General features: G+C 46.7%; 1 protein-coding gene across 1 annotated transcript in view; it reads left to right on the forward strand.

Moving 5' to 3' along the window:
- Window positions 1-1,525: 1,525 nt before the first annotated feature.
- Window positions 1,526-20,347, forward strand: part of SORD (sorbitol dehydrogenase) — a gene marked incomplete at its 5' end in the record, with an annotated part of 43,808 nt that continues 24,986 nt past the window's right edge. The window contains 2 exon segments of the mRNA NM_001133308.1: window positions 1,526-1,646; window positions 17,753-17,786. Coding sequence (NP_001126780.1) covers window positions 1,581-1,646; window positions 17,753-17,786 — 100 coding nt within the window.

Below are 20,347 nucleotides of genomic sequence, written 5' to 3' on the forward strand. Positions count from 1 at the left end.
CTGGTTCTGCATGAACTCTTTCCCTATTGCAGTTCCCCTGTCTTGATAAATTAGTTTTGTCTAGGCAGCAGGCAAGGTGAATCCACTGGGGAGGTGGGACTGTAAGGGAATGAAATCCTGAGCATTGTCCTCAAAGGAGGGAGGGGCCTTATAGACTTAGGCCTATCTAGAAGCGCCTCTCTCCTCAGAGAGTAAAACCTCACTGTTTCTGAGGGCTGAGAGGCTTGAAGGAAGAGTTTGGGCAGAAACTCTGCTTTGAATAGAAGCAGTAGATCCAGTTGAGAGAAAGAGGTTCACAAATTCCATTGCATGGCTTTTTTTTTTTTTAAGACAGATTTTCACTCTTGTTGCCCAGGCTGGTGTTCAACTGTGCGATCTCAGCTCACTGCAACCTCTGCTTCCCAAGTTCAAGCTATTCTCCTGTCTCAGCCTCCTGAGTAGCTAAGATTAAGGCCCATGCCACCACGCTCCGCTAATTTTTGTATTTTTAGTAGAGACGGGGTTTCATCATATTGGTCAGGCTGGTCTCGAACTCCTGACCTCAGGTGATCCACCTGCCTCGGCTTCCCAAAGTGCTGGGATTACAGGCAAGAGCCACTGCGCCCGGCCTCATGTCTTTTTTATACTTAAGCACCAGGCCCATGTAATGATGCACGAATTCATTCACTCCTACTTGTGCCAGGCCCTTTGCTGGGGGCTGCAGACACAGGGCCGACGTGGACGCTGCGTCATGGTACCACCTGTCTCGCAAAGTGCACACCGTGCTCCACCCACAGCCTCAGCATTCTCGTTGCTAGGAATATGGACCCTCGGGCAGCACCTCAGACCTAGACCTACTGTATCAGAATCTCGGTGCTGGTCCTGAGAATGTGCATTCTCAACAGCTCCTCACATTCCCCACCCCCATTCTTCTGCAGCTAACGTTTGAGAGCGCTGGTCTGGTGTCTACTGCCTCCGCAGGCGGTTTTCAGGGCAGCCGTGTGTGCTTGGATGTGAGGCGGCAAAAACAGCGCGCTGCAGGGCCGGCGCGGTGGCTCACGCCTGCAATCCCAGCACTTTGGGAGGCGGAGGCGGGTTGATCACGAGGTCAGGAGATCGAGACCATCCTGGCTAACACGGTGAAACCCCGTCTCTACTAAACAAAAATACGTGGTGCGGGCGCCTGTAGTCCCAGCTACTCGGGAGGCTGAGGCAGGAGAATGGCTTGAACCCGGGAGGCAGAGCTTGGAGTGAGCCGAGATCGCACCACTGCACTCCAGCGTCGGCGACAAACAAACAAACAAACAAACAAACCAACCGGCGCGCTGCAGACGGAGCCAGCGCCAGGGCTTCTCGCCTCCAGCCCTCTCCCGAAGCCCCGCCCCGCCTCCGGGTAGGTAGGAGGCCGGGAAGACCCGCCCCTCCACGCTAGCGCCGCCCGGGCTGTCACAAAGGAGGAAGCCTAGTCCCGCCCCTGCGTGCGGCGCTTCTCCCAGGCCCCGCCTTCCATCCAGTGCCCTGGACCCTCGGCTGGGCAGCGCCACCAGAGCGACCAAACGTCCCGCGCCTTCCAGGCCGCACTCGAGAGCCAAAAGAGCTGCATGGCGGCGGCGGCCAAGCCCAGCAACCTTTCCCTGGTGGTGCACGGACCGGGGGACTTGCGCCTGGTAAGCTGGGAAGGAGGGTGGGAAGCATACCGATCCTGCCTCACTCTCCTCTGAGCCCAGCCGCAGTCCTGGCTTCCCGCTTCCAGCCTGGCGCCGGCCCCGCACCTTAAGCGCCCTGGCTGCCCAGATCCCAGCTGGTTCCCCTCGGGGTGTGGGGGCAGCGGGTAGTGGCTGTTGCGAAAGGCAGGAATCTAGTCGTGTGCCTCCCGGAACCTCGCCCCGTGGCTGGCACGTGGCCGGTGCCCAGGACGGTTGCAAATTGTTTGAATGAGGCTTTTTCTCTCCTTTGCCAGCTGCAGATTCGTAGTCCAGCCTCTTGTCATTGACCTTTTCAAAGAAAATGCTAAGGCTGTCTGAATTATCAGGGCAGACAGTGCAGAGCAGAGAAAGGAGGGCCAGAGGACACTTAGAAAGAGCAGAACTTGTATTTAACTCCCTTGCTTGGGACTGATAAACCTCCCTTGCAGGATTATGATGATCACAAGAGTACTCAGCACTTAGTACGTGCTCAGGAAGTGCCAGCTCCTTCTCCTTTCCTTCCAGTCTAGGCCTCCATCTCCAGAACCCCTGCTGTTCCCCTTGCCTGTGCCAGACTTGTGGATCTTGATAGCTCCCTTGTCTGTAAGGCTCCTTCTCTCCCTAAGACCCTGTCTGGTTCACTTTCCAGCAGTTTTTCTTTCTAATCCCGTCCCTCTGTCCCTTTAGGAGCATTCTGTATGTGTGTCCTCTGCCTTAGACCCTGCCTTTTGCTCCCTGGCTTGTGGCATCAAAGTTTAGGAAGTGGCTGAGTCAGCACCCTAGTCATGCCAAGGCTCCCTTGACAAAGTCCCTCTCAGATGGGCTGAGATGGCAGTGGGTATGTGGGACGAGTGCCAGCCATCTCTGCTGCTCCCCTGTACCTCCTTTCCCTCTAAGTACATGCGTCAGTGTGTAAACTGCAGTAATTCAGAAGCTTATCCAGATTAGCAGTTCTTGACTATTTAAGAATCTGTGGTGTCCCCTCCACAGAATGCAAACAGACTGAGTTTGGCAACAATTTCAGATTGTTCAAGGACTCCCTTTAAGCCGCTCTAAGCCCCTCTATAGAACCCTTGTCCCAGCTGACTCTCCATCTCCTCAGTTGAAGAAAGTGCCATGCCCAAGGTGATAGGTTTTGTTAGTTAACAGAGTCACGACAAGGACTCAGATGTTCAGACTCCCGATTCTAGTGCTCATTCCACTCTTTGGAGTCTCCACCCAAGGTCCTGCATTAAAGTGAGGCTGTTAGTGTTTATTGTTGCAAATGCCAGATGGTATTATAAGGGAAAGTGGTCCAGCTCTACACAGCTTGCAGAGTGATTTCCAACTCAGTACTTCATTCCACAAACATTCACTCATGAAAGGGTGCCTGCCATGGCTGAGGGCCCAGAGAGGAGGACACAGCGCCTGCTCCCAAGTTTACTGAGGGATGCAGACAGATAAAGTCAACGATTATGACAGAGCCCGAGGGCTTTGATGGAGGCCTCAGAGAGAAAAGACCCCACAGGGAGGGGCCCTTGGCCCTCTATCTGCTCAGAGCCTGCTTAAAAGTCATGCACCTAAGGTGCAGAAACACAGTTAAGTTCTCCTTCATCTTACCTCAAACTCATGGTCTTCCACTGCTCAGGCAGACTACCTCTACTATGGTTCTGTAGACAAAGCTTTGAAGATTAGAGCAGCAGCGAACTAACATTGATCTCATCAGCTTTGCATTAGAACCCACTCTCTGACTGGATTAGGGGCTAGGTTGGGGTGGCTGTAACCTGAAGTGTCTAGAAAATATGATGGGCTAGAGAATTTCACCTGTGGTTGTGTGCTGGAACACTAGCTGGGTAAAAGAGTTCAGAGGAGGATTTGGGAAAACACCTAGGCTCAGTTTGAGAATGGGAAGTGGTAGGGTCATTTACTAGTCAGAGTACATTAAAATGATGAGATTAGGTTTGAAAAGTTGAGTTTAAGATGTCTCTGGAGGCCAGGTGTGGTGGTTCATGCCTGTAATCCCAGCACTTTGAAAGGCCAAGGTAGGCAGATCACTTGAGGTCTGGAGTTTGAGACCAACCTAGCCAACACGGTGAAACTGTCTCTACTATAAATACAAAAATTAGCTGGGTGTGGTGCGGCATGCCTGTAATCCCAGCTACTTGGGAAGCTGAGAATCACTTGAGTCTGGGAGTCAGAGATTGCAATGAACTGAGATCGCACCACTGCACTCCAGCCTGGATGACAGCAAAACTCTGTCAAAAAAAAAAAAAAGATGTCTCTGGGACAGGACACAAGGTGCCTTTGAGAAATTTCCTTGGGTGCAGGGGTCTGGAGTGCAGGGATACTATCTGGGGTGGAAATGTAAACTCAGGAGTCCTTTGCTCCTCTACTGAGCAGTACTGCACTGCCCCCCCGCCCCCCCCGGAGGCATTTGGAAATGTGTCAGGGAGGCTTGGTTGTCACAATGACTGAGGAGCACTACTGCGGACTTTATTCAGTTCATAGCGCTATCCTGCACAACAAAGAGTTGTCCTGTCCCAAATAGTGCCCTATGGGGATTTGTGGATGGCTGAGCTTGCCTGGGCTGAGTGAACCATGTAGAGTGAGAAGGAAAGAGGAGGAGGACATTACCCTGGAGAGAGCCCCAACACTGGAGGGGAAAGGGCAGAAAGAGTTGTCAGCAGAGGAGACCCACTGTGCTGCCTCAGGTGCACCTGCAGCTCAACACAGACCTTCTGGGCCCTCGCCACTCCTTCTCAAGTATGGTCTTCCACCAGCACCTCCACAGTGCCCAACCCGGACCCCCAGTGTGGTATCACTGCTCCTCCACCTTTTCCTTAAGACAAATAGGCTCAGTGGCTTGGGTTTGGGGTCAGTAGTGAACCGGAGATAGCAACTAGGAGGAACAATCCTGGGGAAGCTTTGAGGGGAACCACCCATTTTCCTCTCTGCAAGAGGACCAAAATGAAACTCAGGATTTCCTGGGCTTAATAAATTGTCAGTGGATGCATTTTGGGGGGAAGAAAAGCCTTGGTTGGATATGAACTACAAAAAAGATAAGGGGACGTGGGGAGAATTTGACTGTTTTCTTCTTTTGATGTAAGACCACCAGCCGCAGATTAAAAACTCTTCCATTTCTGGCTGGCTGGGGAACTGAAGCCCAGCAAACTGTGGCTGGTTTAGGTATACTGGGGGCAGGGTCTGCTGATAAAATGGTTCAGTGCCTCAGGAACTCCTATGAAGGGAGTTGTTTGGGGAAACTCTCATTCCTAAAATCTTTTCAAAAAATGTATAAATTTTCAAGGGAAAAGTGTATCATTTAAATTACATCATTATTTGCTTTCCAAAAAGTGTATAAATCATTCCTAAAATCTGAAGCAGGATTCCAAAGCGTTCTGAAGCAGGAAGCAATATCTCAACCTTTCCCAGTGCTGCCATCCTACTTGAGGGAAGGCCAGGAACTAGCCAGCATCCAGGGCAGTGGTTCTGTGGGGGAATGCGACCTGGTCCACTTTACTTGTCCCTTAACTGGCAGGAAGGAAACCTACCGCACAGCCTCCCTACTGCCTAAGGAGACTGCACCATTCTCTTCTTTCTTGATGTATGGCTGCAGGGAACAAAAAATTAAACTCCTCGCCTACTAATTAGTTAATGATCACCTTGACCACAGCAAAGATAAGTATTTATAAATTGGGTGGTAAGTCAGACACACACTAAGACCAGTGGTTTTCTTTTATAATTCGGAGAACGAAATGAAACAACAATCTGAGACTTAAGGATTTTCGCTTTTCCCTTCATTTTAAATAGAAAAAGTTTGAGAGTTGGTGGGAGGAAAAGGGACTGATGACCAAGTTAATGTATGAAGAAGCAAACAGTGTCAGCTTGCTGGAGTTCTCTCTAAATGGAAATAGTACGAAGTTCCCAAACCAGGCTGGGGAGCCAGAGTGGGGTTTAGTCCCCATTCTCCTGCTGCTAGTTGTATGACTCAACAAATTATTTTCCACTTCAACTTCCCAGTGAAATGGGGATTATGGTAGTATTCATCTTTGGTTGTATGAGGATTCAGTGGGACCAGTTGTGTGTGTGAAAGGCCTAGCACAGCATCCAGCACACTGTTAATGGTACGTGCTAACTGTGGAGATAAGCAGGAAGCCAGAGCCCCTGAGGATGGACACTTAAACCATATCAGCTTAAAAAGAGGTGGATGGAGACCAGGGCCTTCAAACACACGAGCAGTTTTCCTAACCAAATTATTATAATGTGGGCCCAGGCAATAATCTTTCTTTCCACTGTATCTACCAGTTTAATTACTGTATGCCCCTTTGATCAGTCTATAGAGACCTAGAAGCTTTTAATTAGGAAATGAATTACTGGTTTATGAAGTTAGAATATAAAACAGTCAAATTAGTTTTTCCCCCACAGAAGCTATGTTTGGTGGTGGGGGTGGTGGGCAGCTTGTTTTTATAATGTAGGGTTCACTCGAATGGTAAGGAAATGAGGGGAATTAATATGTTGACTGCCTACTGCATTCCAGGCATGTGCTGGGTACTTTAATACAGGGCTTTACAAACTGTCCACAATGAAGGACCAATTTTACCTTTTCCAGTCGGCCATGGACTGATATGTTTGCATCAATATATTTGAATGCTGTGTCACATCAAAATGCTATAAACAGCCAGGCACGGTGGCTCACGCCTGTAACCCCAGCACTTTGGGAGACCAAGGTGGGTAGATCACTTGAGGCCAGGAGTTTGAGAGCAGCCTGGCCAACATGGCAAAATCCTGTCTCTACTAAAAATACAAAAATTAACTGGGTGTGGTGGTGCACTCCTGTAATCCCAGCTACTCAGGAGGCTGAGGCACGAGAATCACTTGAACGGGGAGGCAGAGGTTGCAGTGAGCTGAGATCACGCCACTGCACACCAGCCTGGGTGACAGAACAAGACTCTATCTCAAAACAAAAACAAACAAAAAAATTCTATAAACATTTCTAAATGCTCCTCTCAATTTCTGTACATTGTATTACAAGTCAGTTCATCAATCACCCTCTGAGTGCACTTTATCTCCCTTCTTCCTGAAAGCTGGCCCTTCCAGACTTCAGGCAGGAGCATCTGAACAGGGAGAAGTATAGGAACAAAACAGGCTCCACTTCCAGGAAACAACACCGTGGAGGGGATGTAGTCAGATTTTTGTTATGATCAGCTATATGAGGAGACAATAAATTAAAGGAAAAAATAATAATTTCAGAATGATGGGTTAATCTTGTTTAATTATAAAGGGCAGAAAAAAAATAATACATTGACATCAAGTTTAAACATTACTTGGAGGTCCATGAAGATATTGCTTGAGTTTTTGTCCATTGAGGCAACGTATCATACCTTAGGTCAAAAGAATTGTCTTGACCTAAGCATTTTTAAATACTCTTATTTATTTTTAAAAATAAGATAAATCTATATCTGTAATACAGCACATTCAAAATGTCCCCTCCGTGCCGTCTATACTTTACTGTTAAGATTTTGGGGTGAGAAGTGGATTGTATAATGAGAGGGTATGAACATGGGCAGCTCAGATGGTCCTGGGCATCATCTGATTCTCTGAGCCAGCTGCTTCTATGGGATCAGATTAAAGGGGCTGATAGTCATGAAGCAGGAGCTGGATTAAACCAGATTACCCTGATAGTGATGAGATGCAGGCTACTTAACCCTTAGAAGTCAGAGACACTCGAGAGTGAAAAGAGAATGTGAAACTCCTCCAGAAAAAGAGAAATTTGGTAGCAGTAAGTAGCCCAAAGAAGCATCTTTCTTGCTTTTATCTTAATTATGTTCTAACAACAAAACAAAACCCAAACTGGACACACCATTTCAAATTCAAAACAGGAAATTAAATCCAGCAAACACTCCCACCTCCACCAACAGCTCTGGAAAGGCAATGCCTTTGTCTGTGAAAGAATATGAGGCACAAAGGTAGCATTTTCCTCTCAAAGTGATGCAAGATTTTTCTTGGCCCCTTCGCTGGACCTATGGAGTACTGGGCCTACCCTGCTCAACCCCTTGTGGGAGGGAGCACATGAATGAGTGAGTGCGGGATCCAGCCAGCTGCTCCAGGCACTGACACAGGAGCAAGCTCCTTGAGGGGAATGTGGCAGCACCCAGGTGAGGGTGTCCATGACCCTGAAGCCCCAGAGGGGCTGTTACCGTGCTCATTTAGTTCCACCGTCTGCAGATGGTGGCATGTTAGCAGCTCAGTTGGCCCCTTGCCTCGCTGCACAGGGCATGCCACTGGTGAGGGGCAAAGGGCCAGTGTGACAGCCTTTTCTGGGTACCTGCACTTGGTGGGCCCTGAACTCTTGTCCAGTGTCCAAGAAGAATGAGGTCACGCAGATGACTGAAGGATGGTGAAGATGGAGAATTTTACTGAGTGATGAAAATGGCTTTCAGCAGAGAAGGGAACTGGAGAGGGGTGGGAAGGGCAGGTTGTCTTCCCAGAAGTCAGGTTGTCTCCTCCCCAAAGTCAGGCCATTTCCCCCTCTACCAACTGAGTCTGGGATCTTTATAGGCACAGGAGGAAGTGTGTATTGATGGGTTTGTGAGTATGCAAAAAAGGTTAAAGTGAAGACACCACTCAAAGGTGGGCAAAACAGTGTAGAAAACTACTTAGGAAAGGTTAGGTATATGTAAAATAGGTGAAGGGTGGGGATCAATCAGAGGGAAGCATCCAAACAGGAAGACAAGTTCTCGATCCAGTCCCAGGATTTAACTTGTAGCTTGGCTTTCAGGCTTTAAACTGTCTTCTACTTGGAGGTGGAATTTCACTGAGTACCCACCCCTATCTGCCTAGGCATTTGGCCACCTCCTTTCGCTATCAAAAGCGGGAGAAGAGGCAAGCAATATCACAAATAGGATTTTACCATTCCTTAAAAGCAGCCCTATTCTAAGGGGAGACCCTAGAATTATGGATGTAGGGGAAATTTCTCTTTAAAACTGCATGACAGAAATTAAGAAGGAGGAGAAATATGTACACATAGATACAATATTAGCATCTAACTTAGAAGTCTTTTAGTGTGGCTGTTAAAGCTGGCAGTTTTCCCCAAATCAGGTTTACACTAAGAACATTAATTACCAGGGAAAATATATTCAAATTTTGCAAAGTAATATTCAACTCAACAATTTTAAAAAACACGGAAATATTCAATTACATAGACCCGAACACAGTGAGCACTTATTAAGATCACGAACAGGACTAGAGCATCCGACAAAGCTCAGAGACTTAGAATTTTTGCTCCATATGTAGAACCATTTAATAAGATCATGTATGGTTATGTTCATACACTTTGGATTAGGAGGAAATTTTAATATATTTATCCCTGATGAAAATTAAATAGTCCCTAACTATCCTGTGTGGATTCAATGCTAGGTGCTGGAGAAGTGCAAAGGAGAGAAAGGAGTCACCTCTCCAGAGGGGAGGCTTTTTGCAGGAGGTGATGCCTGAGCACCAGTCCCAGTAACCAACTGCCTATTGAACAGCTGTGATGTCAGGTTCCAGCCTACTTGTGCTGACTCCGACCAGGAGCCCAGAGGTTTCACAATAACTCAATGGCCAATTAAATGCAAGGCTTTCACATACCAACAATCATGCAAATATATTCAACACACACAGGCAGTGATAGGGGAGGTCGGGGCGGGCATGGTGGTTCACACCTGTAATCTCAGCACTTTGGGAAGGTGAGGTGGGAGGATCACTTGAGGCCATGAGTTTGAGATCAGCCGGGGCAAGACCTCATCTCTACAAAAAATGTAAAAAGTAGCCAGGTGTGATAGCACACTCCTGTAGTCACAGCTACTCAGCAGGCTGAAGTGGGAGGATCGTTTGAGCCCAGGAGTTCGAGATTGTGGTGAGCTACTAATGTGCCAGCCTGGGCTACAGAATGAGAACCCATGTCTTAAAAAAAAACAAAAAACTAAAAACAAAAAAAACGAGGGAATGAACCACGGCAAGTAGCTCCAGAGACCAGCACGCTGACTGATGAACCGATTTGGATTTCCCTTGAAACAACAAAGTGGGAAGAGTGTTGTTGCTGTTCTTCTCCCAGCAGAACTTATGGCAGCCTCTGTTTGTGAGGAGAAGGCCTCAGAGTTCTCACGGCAGAGCTTCTACAGGCTCTCGGCCATGGTCACTTTCTTTGCTGTTTTTATACCCTGCACAGGAATGCATTGTCATAACTTAGCCATCTTTTGGCTTCACTTTCTTATTTTATTTTATAAAATTAATTTTGGAGACAGGGTTTCACCATGTTGCCCAGGCTGGTCTGGAACTTCTGAGTTTAAGCAATCCACCTGCCTCGGCCTCCCAAAGTGCTGGGATTACCGGTGTGAGCCATCCCGCCTGGCCTTGGCTTCACTTTCTTGTCAAGTTTTGGGGTTGCCTGGCCACAGCAGCTGTTGTCATCTCAGTCCCACATACATATGCTTATCACTTTGAGCAGTCAGCAGTTTCACTGTGAGCTGAGTCACTTATCATTGTGACTCCATTTTGTTGGTGGAAACAACCCAGATGTTATTCAAGTAATGAACATTTTTTAAATGTGGGATATAGATATATAATGGAATATTATTCAGCCCTGAAAAAAAGTTTTGTCACATGCTGTGTTAAAAATAAACCTTGAGAATATTATGTTAATAAAAACAAGCCAGTGACAAAGTGACAGATAGTGTATGATTCCACTTATATGAAATAAGTAGCCAAACTCACAAAAAGTAGAATTGTGTTTGTTAAGGGCTGCTGAGGGGGTAAAATGGGCAGTTGTTACTTAACAGGTATTCAGTTTCCGGTTTACAAGATGTGAAATTCTAGAGATCTGTTGTATAACAATGTGAATATAGACAACAATATTGAATTATACACTTAAAAAGATTTAAGATGTTAAATTTTATATTATGTATTTTACCACAATATATTTTTATAAAACAATAACTGGAAGAAAAAAAAGACTCCATTTTGAGACATTTAGAATCACAAAACATTATGATATATCAATAGCCCTACCTGGATGTCCCAAGACACCTCAGTCCCAGCATGTCCAAACCTAAGTGTCTCGTAATTCTCATAGGAATTTAGAAGTCATCCCAGATGCCTCACTTCCCACCTCCTGCGGGATCTGAAAGAAGGAGAGGGATTAGGCAATGGGAAAGGGTGAGTGTGGTGTGGTTGGAGGTAAGATGGGGGCGTGGTGGCCAACAGGTGAGGGGTTTAGGAGTCTCCAGGGTCACTGGCGACTTGATACAGATTTGCATTTCAGCAAGATTGTTATCAGCAAAACAAAGTTGAATGGAGCCAGGAGAGCTTGGGCTGGAGACCAGCTCATTGGACCTTGGGAGGACATTCTGCCTCCTACTTTGACCTCAAGTTTGCCAGGACCAACGCGGCTACAACAAAGCCTCTCAAATAGCCAATTGGGAAACCTTTGAATTTTCCTCCCACCTTCAAAACACCCTTCAGGCATTCAAGGGAAAAGGAAAATGGAAGGGGAAAGGAAGAAAAACAGGGTCTCTTGCGCTCTGCAGGTGTGCAGGGCAGCCCTCCACAGGCCCACAGCAGGCTTGGCAGCAGGGAGCAGGTGACTGCTGTGCATCTGGGATGAACCAGCACCTTCCCCACACACTGCTAGCCATCCCCCACCCTAAGACAGTGGGAGCACATTGCACTCTTTCCACAACTGGCAGAGTCAAGCCTAAAAACTGCAAGAATCCCTTCACTTTCTTCCAAATTCCAGCCTTGTAAAGAGTGGTCAGATTTTCTTAATGTTGATATGAAAACCATGAGAATACAGTTGTCCTTGGTATCCTAGAGTAGGGGAAGGATTGGCACCAGGAACCCTTTGTGGATGCCAAAATCCAAGGTTTCTCAAGTCCCATGTATGTAATAAAATGGTGTATTATTTGCATATAACCTACATGCATCCTCCCATCTACTTTAAATCCCCCTAGATTACCTCTAATATCTAACACAATGTAAATCCTCTGTAAATAATTGTTATACAATATTTTTCATTTGCATTATTTTTTATTGTTGTATTTCTATTTTTTATTTTTTGAATATTTTTGACCTGAGGTTTGGTTGAATCCAGGATGCAGAATACAACTTTTCCACAAAATAATTTAAAATACTTGTCAAAAGATAAAATGACTGCAATTTAATTTAAAAGATTTTCTTTGGCTTTATTTGCAATTCTAGAATTGGGCAACACTTCATTCCATAAAACAGCACGTGTTCCAGTGAGGTAAACAGAGGAGGTTGGTTTTACAAACAGAAAAGAGCTAAAGAAAGCTGAAACACAAGAAAAAGCAGATTGGTCATTTCAGTTATTTTCCTTGTAAGGTGGGAACAGGGAAATAGAACAATAGAAAAATAACTGATTGGTTAAGATCAGATTTCTTCAGGTCATTATTTTTTATTTTTTGGTAAGGATTAAAGTGGAGGGAACTTTATTATCATGCTGACTGAAACTGGCCTGTTTGGGATATTTGGCTATTATCTCTCCTGATTTCTCTGAAGGTCATATAACAACTTAGTTTTGCTTTGATGATGTGGACCTTTAGTATGAGTGGCTCCATTTTGGGTTTTTAATTCTGTTCTCTTGGCGCCCAGTGCAGGAGCAAAACAGTGGCCTCCTGTAATTCCTATTTAACATGTTTACTCTTATCAAAAGGACAAGATTGTCCAGGGTTCGTTCAACCATAGTGTGAGCTAATTATGGAAAAAGGACTTTGATTTTACTTCTTTTGTAATAAGAGTGAACGTATTTACTGAGTCGGCATTCCCTTTCATGATTATCATTATATGAAGGAGGAAACTGGGGCACACAGGGGTTACATAACTACCCTGAGGTCACACAGCTGGTGGGGGAAGCCTGGGTGGCATGTAGACAGGCAGTTCCAGAGTCTGAGTTCACTGTGCCACTCAGGTTGGCTGAAGGAGGGAAAAGGCATTTTCCTTCCATTTCTGCTTGTGTTGAGGCCGTTGCACAACCCAAGCAAGACATGTTGAGGGAATCAACTCAGTTATGCAGGTGGAAGTAGAGGAAAAGGGACCAATGACGACATAGCTAGGAAATATATGTTTAGGCTAATGTAAAAAATATATTTAGGAAAAGCAAGATAACATTTAGTATGTGAGAGGTACCTGAGATGATTCCATGTCCCCACAGAGAGTACTTCCTGAAGTATTTCCATGAGTTACTTCAGGAGTGGGCTGGTAGGGCAGCGGGAGGAGCTGAAGGGGATAGAAGGTGAGAGGTGACAGCGTGCTGGCAGTCCTCACAGCCCTCGTTCGCTCTGGGCACCTCCTCTGCCTGGGCTCCCACTTTGGCGGCACTTGAGGAGCCCTTCAGCCCACCGCTGCACTGTGGGAGCCCCTTTCTGGGCTGGCCAAGACCGGAGCCGGCTCCCTCAGCCTGCAGGGAGGTGTGGAGGGAGAGGCGCGAGCGGAACCGGGGCTGCTGGAGTTCCGGGTGGGCGTGGGCTTGGCGGGCCCCGCACTCGGAGCAGCCGCCCGGCCCTGCCGGCCCCGGGCAATGAGGGGCTTAGCACCCGGGCCAGCGGCTGCGGAGGGTGTGCTGGGTCCCCCGGCAGTGCCGGCCCACCGGTGCTGCACTCGATTTCTCGCCCGGCCTTAGCTGCCTTCCCGCGGGGCAGGGCTCGGGACCTGCAGCCCGCCATGCCTGAGCCTCCCCCCACCTCCGTGGGCTCCTGTGCAGCCTGAGCCTCCCCCCACCTCCGTGGGCTCCTGTGCAGCCTGAGCCTCCCCGACGAGTGCTGACCCCTGCTCCACGGCGCCCAGTCCCATCTACCACCCAAGGGCTGAGGAGTGTGGGCAAACGGTGCGGGACTGGCAGGCAGCTCCACCTGCAGCCCCAGTGCGAGATCCACTGGGTGAAGCCAGCTGGGCTCCTGAGTCTAGTGGGAACTTGGAGAACCTTTATGTCTAGCTCAGGGATTGTAAATACACCAAACGGCACTCTGTATTTAGCTCAAGGTTTGTAAACACACCAATCAGCACCCTGTGTCTAGCTCAGGGTTTGTGAATCCACCAATGGACACTGTATCTAGCTAATGTGGTAGGGACGTGGAGAACCTTTGTGTCTAGCTCAGGGATTATAAACGCACCAATCAGCACCCTGTCAAAACAGACCACTGGGCTCTACCAATCAGCAGGATGTGGGTGGGGCCAGATAAGAGAATAAAAGCAGGCTGCCGGAGCCAGCAGTGGCAACCTGCTCAGGTCCCCTTCCACACTGTAGAAGCCTTGTTCTTTCGCTCTTTGCAATAAATCTTGCTACTGCTCACTCTTTGGGTCCACACTGCCTTTATGAGTTGTAACACTCACCGCGAAGGTCTGCAGCTTCACTCCTGAGCCAGCAAGACCACGAACCCACCAGAAGGAAAAAACTCCGAACACATGTGAACATCAGGGACTGCTGATGAGTTACAAAAAAAAAAAAAAAGGAAATTCTGTTTAGGAAACCTTGAATATGATTAAGATGACAAAACCTTTGGGAATGAGAAAAAAAGCTGTGGAGATAAAAGTGAAAGTTCAGGATTGCAGAGAAGCTAAGAAACTTTGATAGATGAGAAATAGGGTAAATGGAAGAGTATCTGAGACAGAAAAAGAGATTAAGCAAGCAGAGGATTGTGGCCAACATCATGGCAAGGAAACATGAAAAGCAAGGTTTTGAGTAACCATGCTGTAATAACTTTCTAAAACATTGTAGTCTCCACAGTGTGCTTAGGGCAATATTTACAAACCTACCGGCTGATGTTAAAATGGTTTTGTGCTCAGGTAGGATGTCTCCTACAGAGACAGGAGGCAGGAGACAAGCCTGAGTTGTAAGGGTAATTAGAATCAGCCAGAAAAAAAGAATGGAAAAAGAAAGTTGGTGTGCAGGGAGAGGAATTTAACTTCTCCGTCAAGTGTGTTCTGCTACAGGCACAGCACAGGCTGTGGGCACTGCACCCTCTAGTGTCTGGGAGAGTCACTGCAGCTTTGCTGTGTGGTACGAGCACAGTTGTTCAGCTCTGTTAACTTGAATAAATATTTACAGTAGTGTTACCTCTAGTGACCCAGGGCCTACTTGGTGTGCCTGACTGTTGTTCTAAGCTTTAGTCTTACCACGTCTCCACCTCCAAATGGGGCGTTCAGGCCTGGCCTGGCTGGAGGCAAGGCTATGAATTGTATGCTGTGGAACTGTCTTTCAGTGTCTGTGAATTTGCCTACTAGCAAATTTAGCAGGGAGGGTGGGGTACTCTCCCATGTTTGAAATAAAGGTCTTAGTCTTTAGTTTCAATTTAACTTGCAGTTTAACATTTCACGCAGTATAATGCAGCCATAAAAAAGAATGAGATCATGTCTTTTGCAGGGACATGGATGAAGCTGGAAGCCATTATTCTCAGCAAACTAACACAAGAACAGAAAAGCAAATACCACATGTTCTCACTCATAAGTGGGAGTTGAACAATGAGAACACATGGACACAGGGAGGGGAACATCACACACCAGGGCCTATCGGGGAGTTGGGGGGCAAGGGGAGGGAGGGCATTAGGACAAATACCTAATGCATGTGGGGCTTCAAACCTAGGTGACGGGTTGATAGGTGCAGCGAACCAGCATGATACATGTATACTTATGTAACAAACCTCAGGTTCTGCACATGTATCCCAGAACTTAAAGTAAAAAAAAAAATCCACGTGGTATAACAGAAGCATCACTTTACACAGAGGTCCCTGATGTTTGATGTTGGACCAGCAACAACTTTGAGGAAGGTTTTGGTGACAATCAGCTATCTTCAGGTGGCTATTTCTAGACTGATTACTTCCCTCCCTCCCATCCTCCCTCCCTCCCTCCCTCCCTTCCTTCCTTCTGATGTAGCCAGTCTAAAGTATTAAAAGATAAAAAAAACTCCCTTAAGCCCTTTTGCCCCCATAAGCCTGCTTTGGATGCAGCTCCTCCATCTACCGCCTTAGTGTTACCATGGGTGGGTTCCTCAGTTTCATCATATGAAAAAGGGACAATAGTAGGATGTACCATTTAGGGTTTTTCTGAGTATTAAATGAGGTAATGCCTATAAAGCACACAGTACCTGACACAAATAAGCCATTGAGCAATGTCAGCTAGGCAGCAATAGCATTAAAGCTTTGAGCTTTGTTTCACTGGAGAAGAGGTTCACATTAGCACTGAGCCTCTTCAACAGAAAGGGCTGGTAACTTGAGATGAGTGAAAACCTCTGACCTTCCTTGGAAACACTATTTTGGATAGCGGTTATTTAACAAGTACAAACACTTGAGTTTGGGGACAAGCAGTGTACCTGATGCTAAAGAGATGGAAGGCGTGGTCTTTGGCTTCAAGGTGTTTATTATCTTGTTAGGAAAAATAAAAAGCCACTGATCACTAAGCACAGTGATAGTACCGAGCAGCATTTGTCTAGTGCTCTTTGGTGTTGTTTAGTGTGGTGGGGCTGCCTATAAAAGTAGCTAGATAGGCCCTTTTGGAAGGAGGTAAGCTTTGAACAGTGCCTCCTCCCAGAGCTTTCTTCATGGGGCCCAGCTCTGACATTCTCATCACTTGTTTGGCAGCTCTTTGCACCACCCCTGAAGAACAAAAGACATATTCCACCTTGGGGCTACAGTAGGGTACAGTGGAAGCAGGCTTTATCCACTCTGGTAGCATGATCTTGACCAAGTTATTTAACTTCCCAGCTTCGAGTTTCTCATTTCCAAACTAAGTGCTATGGTGAGGATAGAGTCCAGTCCACTGTCTGGCACATGGCAGGTGCTGTGAACATTTCCATCTCTCTCTCTTCTTTTTTTTTTTTTTTGAGACGGAATCTCACCCTGTCACCCAAGCTGAAGTGCAGTGGCACAATCTTGGCTCACTGCTACCTCCATCTCCCGGGTTCAAGCAATTCTCCTGCCTCAGCCTCCTGAGTAGCTGAGACTACAGGCACGTGCCACCACGCCCGGCTAATTTTTGTATTTTTGGTAGAGATGGGTGTCACCATGTTGGCCAGGCTGGTCTCAAACTCCTGACCTCAAGTGATCCGCCCACATCAGCCTCCCAAAGTGCTGGGATTACAGGCATGAGCCACTGCGCTTGGGTACATCTCTTTTCTTGATTACCTTCAAAGAATAAAATGAACACTTGGATTGTCACTAGGACTTTCCTAGACTGTTGACAATGAGGAAAGAAGGCTTAGTAAACCAACACTACTACAACTACTGCTGCTACTGCTACTACTACTAGCTGTGAACACCAGAATAGCTCAGATTGCTTTTGAACCTGTGAGAGGGGCCAAAATGCAGTTCTTACGTGTTCCCAAGGGGCCCCTAAAATGCCACATGGGAAGTTTAGGAAAAGAGGACCAGGTATCAGTCTTTGTGCTTATGTAAAGGAAAGAGGTTGGCAGCACAGACACTTTCTCCTACCTGTCTAGAGGGAAACATCCTCACGTGCAACTGTCAGAAATACCTGCATCCTTTCCCTGGAGGAGTTTGTCAGACCAAACAAATCTGTATCTAAGAACATGTTTTTCCAGGAAGGCAGGATCTGATACGGATGGCAGATCTAGAGACCCAAAGATCCCTTCTGCCTAGAGTTACATGGACTGTGCTTTTTCCTTAGTCCTTATGAAGTTGCACCAGTGGGTGGGATGAAGTCAGCAATTAGAGGCAGCTCTTCCTCGGTTAGGATTGTGCCTTTGGCTTGTAGGCTGTTTCCCAGGGAGGGAACCCAGCGTCAGAACTTCATCTCACCCTGTGACATGTCACTAGTGACAACAAGTGTGGTCCTCTGTATGCTCTGTGAGTATGCTGGGCATGCCGCTATTGAGTCAGTCACTGTGTTATGCAGAAAAGTGACGAAGGGCTAGGCAGGTGTGTGCAGCGTGCCATTTAGCGTATCCCCTCAGGCATGCACCCAGGAGCAGTGTGGTCTGAGCTTGTGTTAATTCTAAGAAGAAATAAACTAATGATGAAACTCTAATTGTTTTTAACGGAAAATGTTCATAAGGTGAAGTTATTATGCATGCTAAATGATTTTTTCAATTTTGTTTCTTTTAGGAGAACTATCCTATCCCCGAACCAGGCCCAAATGGTAAGGTCTTGGGAAACACGACTTATATTTTATTATTTCCTGTTGTTTCCTTTGAAGTCACATGTATATTGTTCCCTTACCTCTCTTTTCCTACTGTTTATTACTTTTGCGTCCATTAAAAACCTATGCTTTTGTTAGGCTGAGAACAGAGTGTACTGTCCACAGCATGACCTGGTGGGAAGTTTATCTTGGCTGCTACATGAAATAAAAAGAACAGTGATAGAATCAGAAAAATTACCGTACCAGACTGCTGAATTGTCCCAAAGAGTTTTTGATGTGAAGTATATGGACCAATGACAGAATTCTTCCTCTTTTGACCTAATGACAGTATACCCTATCTACCAGAAGCTGTTGTTGGAGTGGCCAAGTGTCCTAACCCTAACCCAAACTTTGAAAAGGAGTGAGTCTACAGAACTTAATCTTTAGCAAAGGGAGCATCATGCCAGCTTTCCCCACTCCCCAGGAAGGCCAGTCACTGAAGTGTGGGGCAGCCCAAGGACCTACCCTCCAGTGGGGGTGGGAGGGGCTGCATGGGGCCCTGTCCCCTGCCCTAATCAACCAAGCACAGAAAGTGAGTGAGCACACTGGGGCAGGGTTTCCAACACCCTTACTCCACTCCTTCCAGGCCTCTCACTTGCTAAGCCTGTGGGGCTTAGCTGACATGCTGACACCCAAGGTGGCATCTGCAACTTCCCAGCTTTGGGTTTCTCATGTACAAACTGAGTGCTATGGTGAGGATAAAGTCCAGCCCACTGTCTGCACATGGCAGGTGCTGTGAACATTTCCATCTCTTTTTGTCTGTTGGCTCGGGCAGATCCCTGCTGACAGCTTTCTAATCCCTCCCATCCCTGGAATTCCACTTTGTCATAATCGTGCAGGACCCTGAAGTGAGGCTGGGGGCAATGGGCAGAGTGTCTGTAGATACTCACCCTCCCCTTCTCACACCTAGACAGTCAGGTCCCCTTTCTGCCCTTGAGGAGTTGGGGGTGTCCTTTCCCACTTTGTCCTACCTCACACCAGAACCACAGCTTCTCAGTGAACATCAGATCGAAGGCAGCTTTCCTGGTAGATCCAGAGCTTTGCTACTGAAAGGTCAGTTGGGTTATCGACTTGTAAGTGGTAAGAATACAGACTAGATAGAATATAGCCATTCTATGGGTGCTGAGTAAGTATTGTATAGTTAGGGTTCAAGGATTTTCACCAAGATACCATGTGCAGAGAGGTGAAGGAGTTACCTCACTGTGTCCTGAAAAGTTGACTGTTGATTCCAGAAGTGGCCAAACGAGGGCCGTCTTGGACCCAGAGTACAAGCTTGGCTCCTGGTACAGCTTTTCTCCCTGAAGCAGCATTCTGCTCGCACTCTCTTCTCTTGCTACACTTGCATTGGAAGGGAAAAGAGTGCATTTCAGCGAGTGTTCTAGCAAGTCAAATCTAATCTCTCGCTACCAATTGCTACTTCAAGAGAGGAAATTCTGAGATGATTTTCCTAACTCAAATGACTTTTCCCTGCATTTGACCTGAGAATTCACCCTGCCATTTCTTACTCTTCGCTAAAACTAAGGAGGAAGAAAGTTCTGAAGAGCCACCCCTGGCAGTCTGTGGCAAGTGCAGTGCATAGCAGAGATTTGGGTCTCTTTGTCTTTCTAAGGCAGAGTGTTTTTTTCAGGGAGGTATTCATAACCATCATCTCAGTCAGAGATGATGGTACTTATTGGTACTTATTTCACCAAAAGGGCTCATTACCATCATTATTTTAAACTTAGAAAACTGGCCAGGCGCGGTGGCTCAGGCCTGTAATCCCAGCACTTTGGGAGGCTGAGGCGGGCGGATCACCTGAGGTCATGAGTTCAAGACCAGCCTGGCCAACATGGCGAAACCCCGTCTCTACTAAAAATACAAAAATTAGCCGGGCGTGGTGGCGCATACCTGTAATCCCAGCTAATTGGGAGGCTGAGGCAGGAGAATTGCTTGAACCAGGGAGGCGGAGATTGCGGTGAGCCAAGATCCTGCCATTGCACTCCAGTCTGGGCGACAGAGGGAGACTCTGTCTAAAAATAAAAAATAAAAATAAAAATAAAAAAAGGAAAGAAAACAATAGGCATGAAGAACTCAACTTGATAGTTCACAAAATGTTGCCAAGCTGAGATTCTACCAGACCTTTTCTCATAAATAGATACACATCTACGAATCACGCATAGCATATTAATTGTCTGGAAAGTTATCTTTTGGAAAACAGTTTGTTCTCTTAAGTGTTTGGTACATTTCATCCTACTAATGATATATTGTTTACCCAGTATATTGGTCAGTGTTGTCCAGAGAAACAAAACCACTAAGAAATATGTGTATGTATGTATGTGTGTGTGCACAAAGGGCAGGCTGGAAATTCAGGTAAGAGTTGATGTTGCAGTCTTGAGGATAATTCCTTCTCCTTCAGAAAACCTCAGTCTTTGCTTCTAAGACCTTCAAACTGATTGGATGAGGCTCACTCACATTATGGAGGGTAATCTACTTTACTCAAAGTCTATTGGTTTAAAAGTTAACCATGCCCAACACGTATTTTC

This window comes from Pongo abelii, chromosome 16 (assembly GCF_028885655.2).
Source record: "Pongo abelii isolate AG06213 chromosome 16, NHGRI_mPonAbe1-v2.0_pri, whole genome shotgun sequence".
In the NCBI taxonomy this organism is placed as follows: domain Eukaryota; kingdom Metazoa; phylum Chordata; class Mammalia; order Primates; family Hominidae; genus Pongo; species Pongo abelii.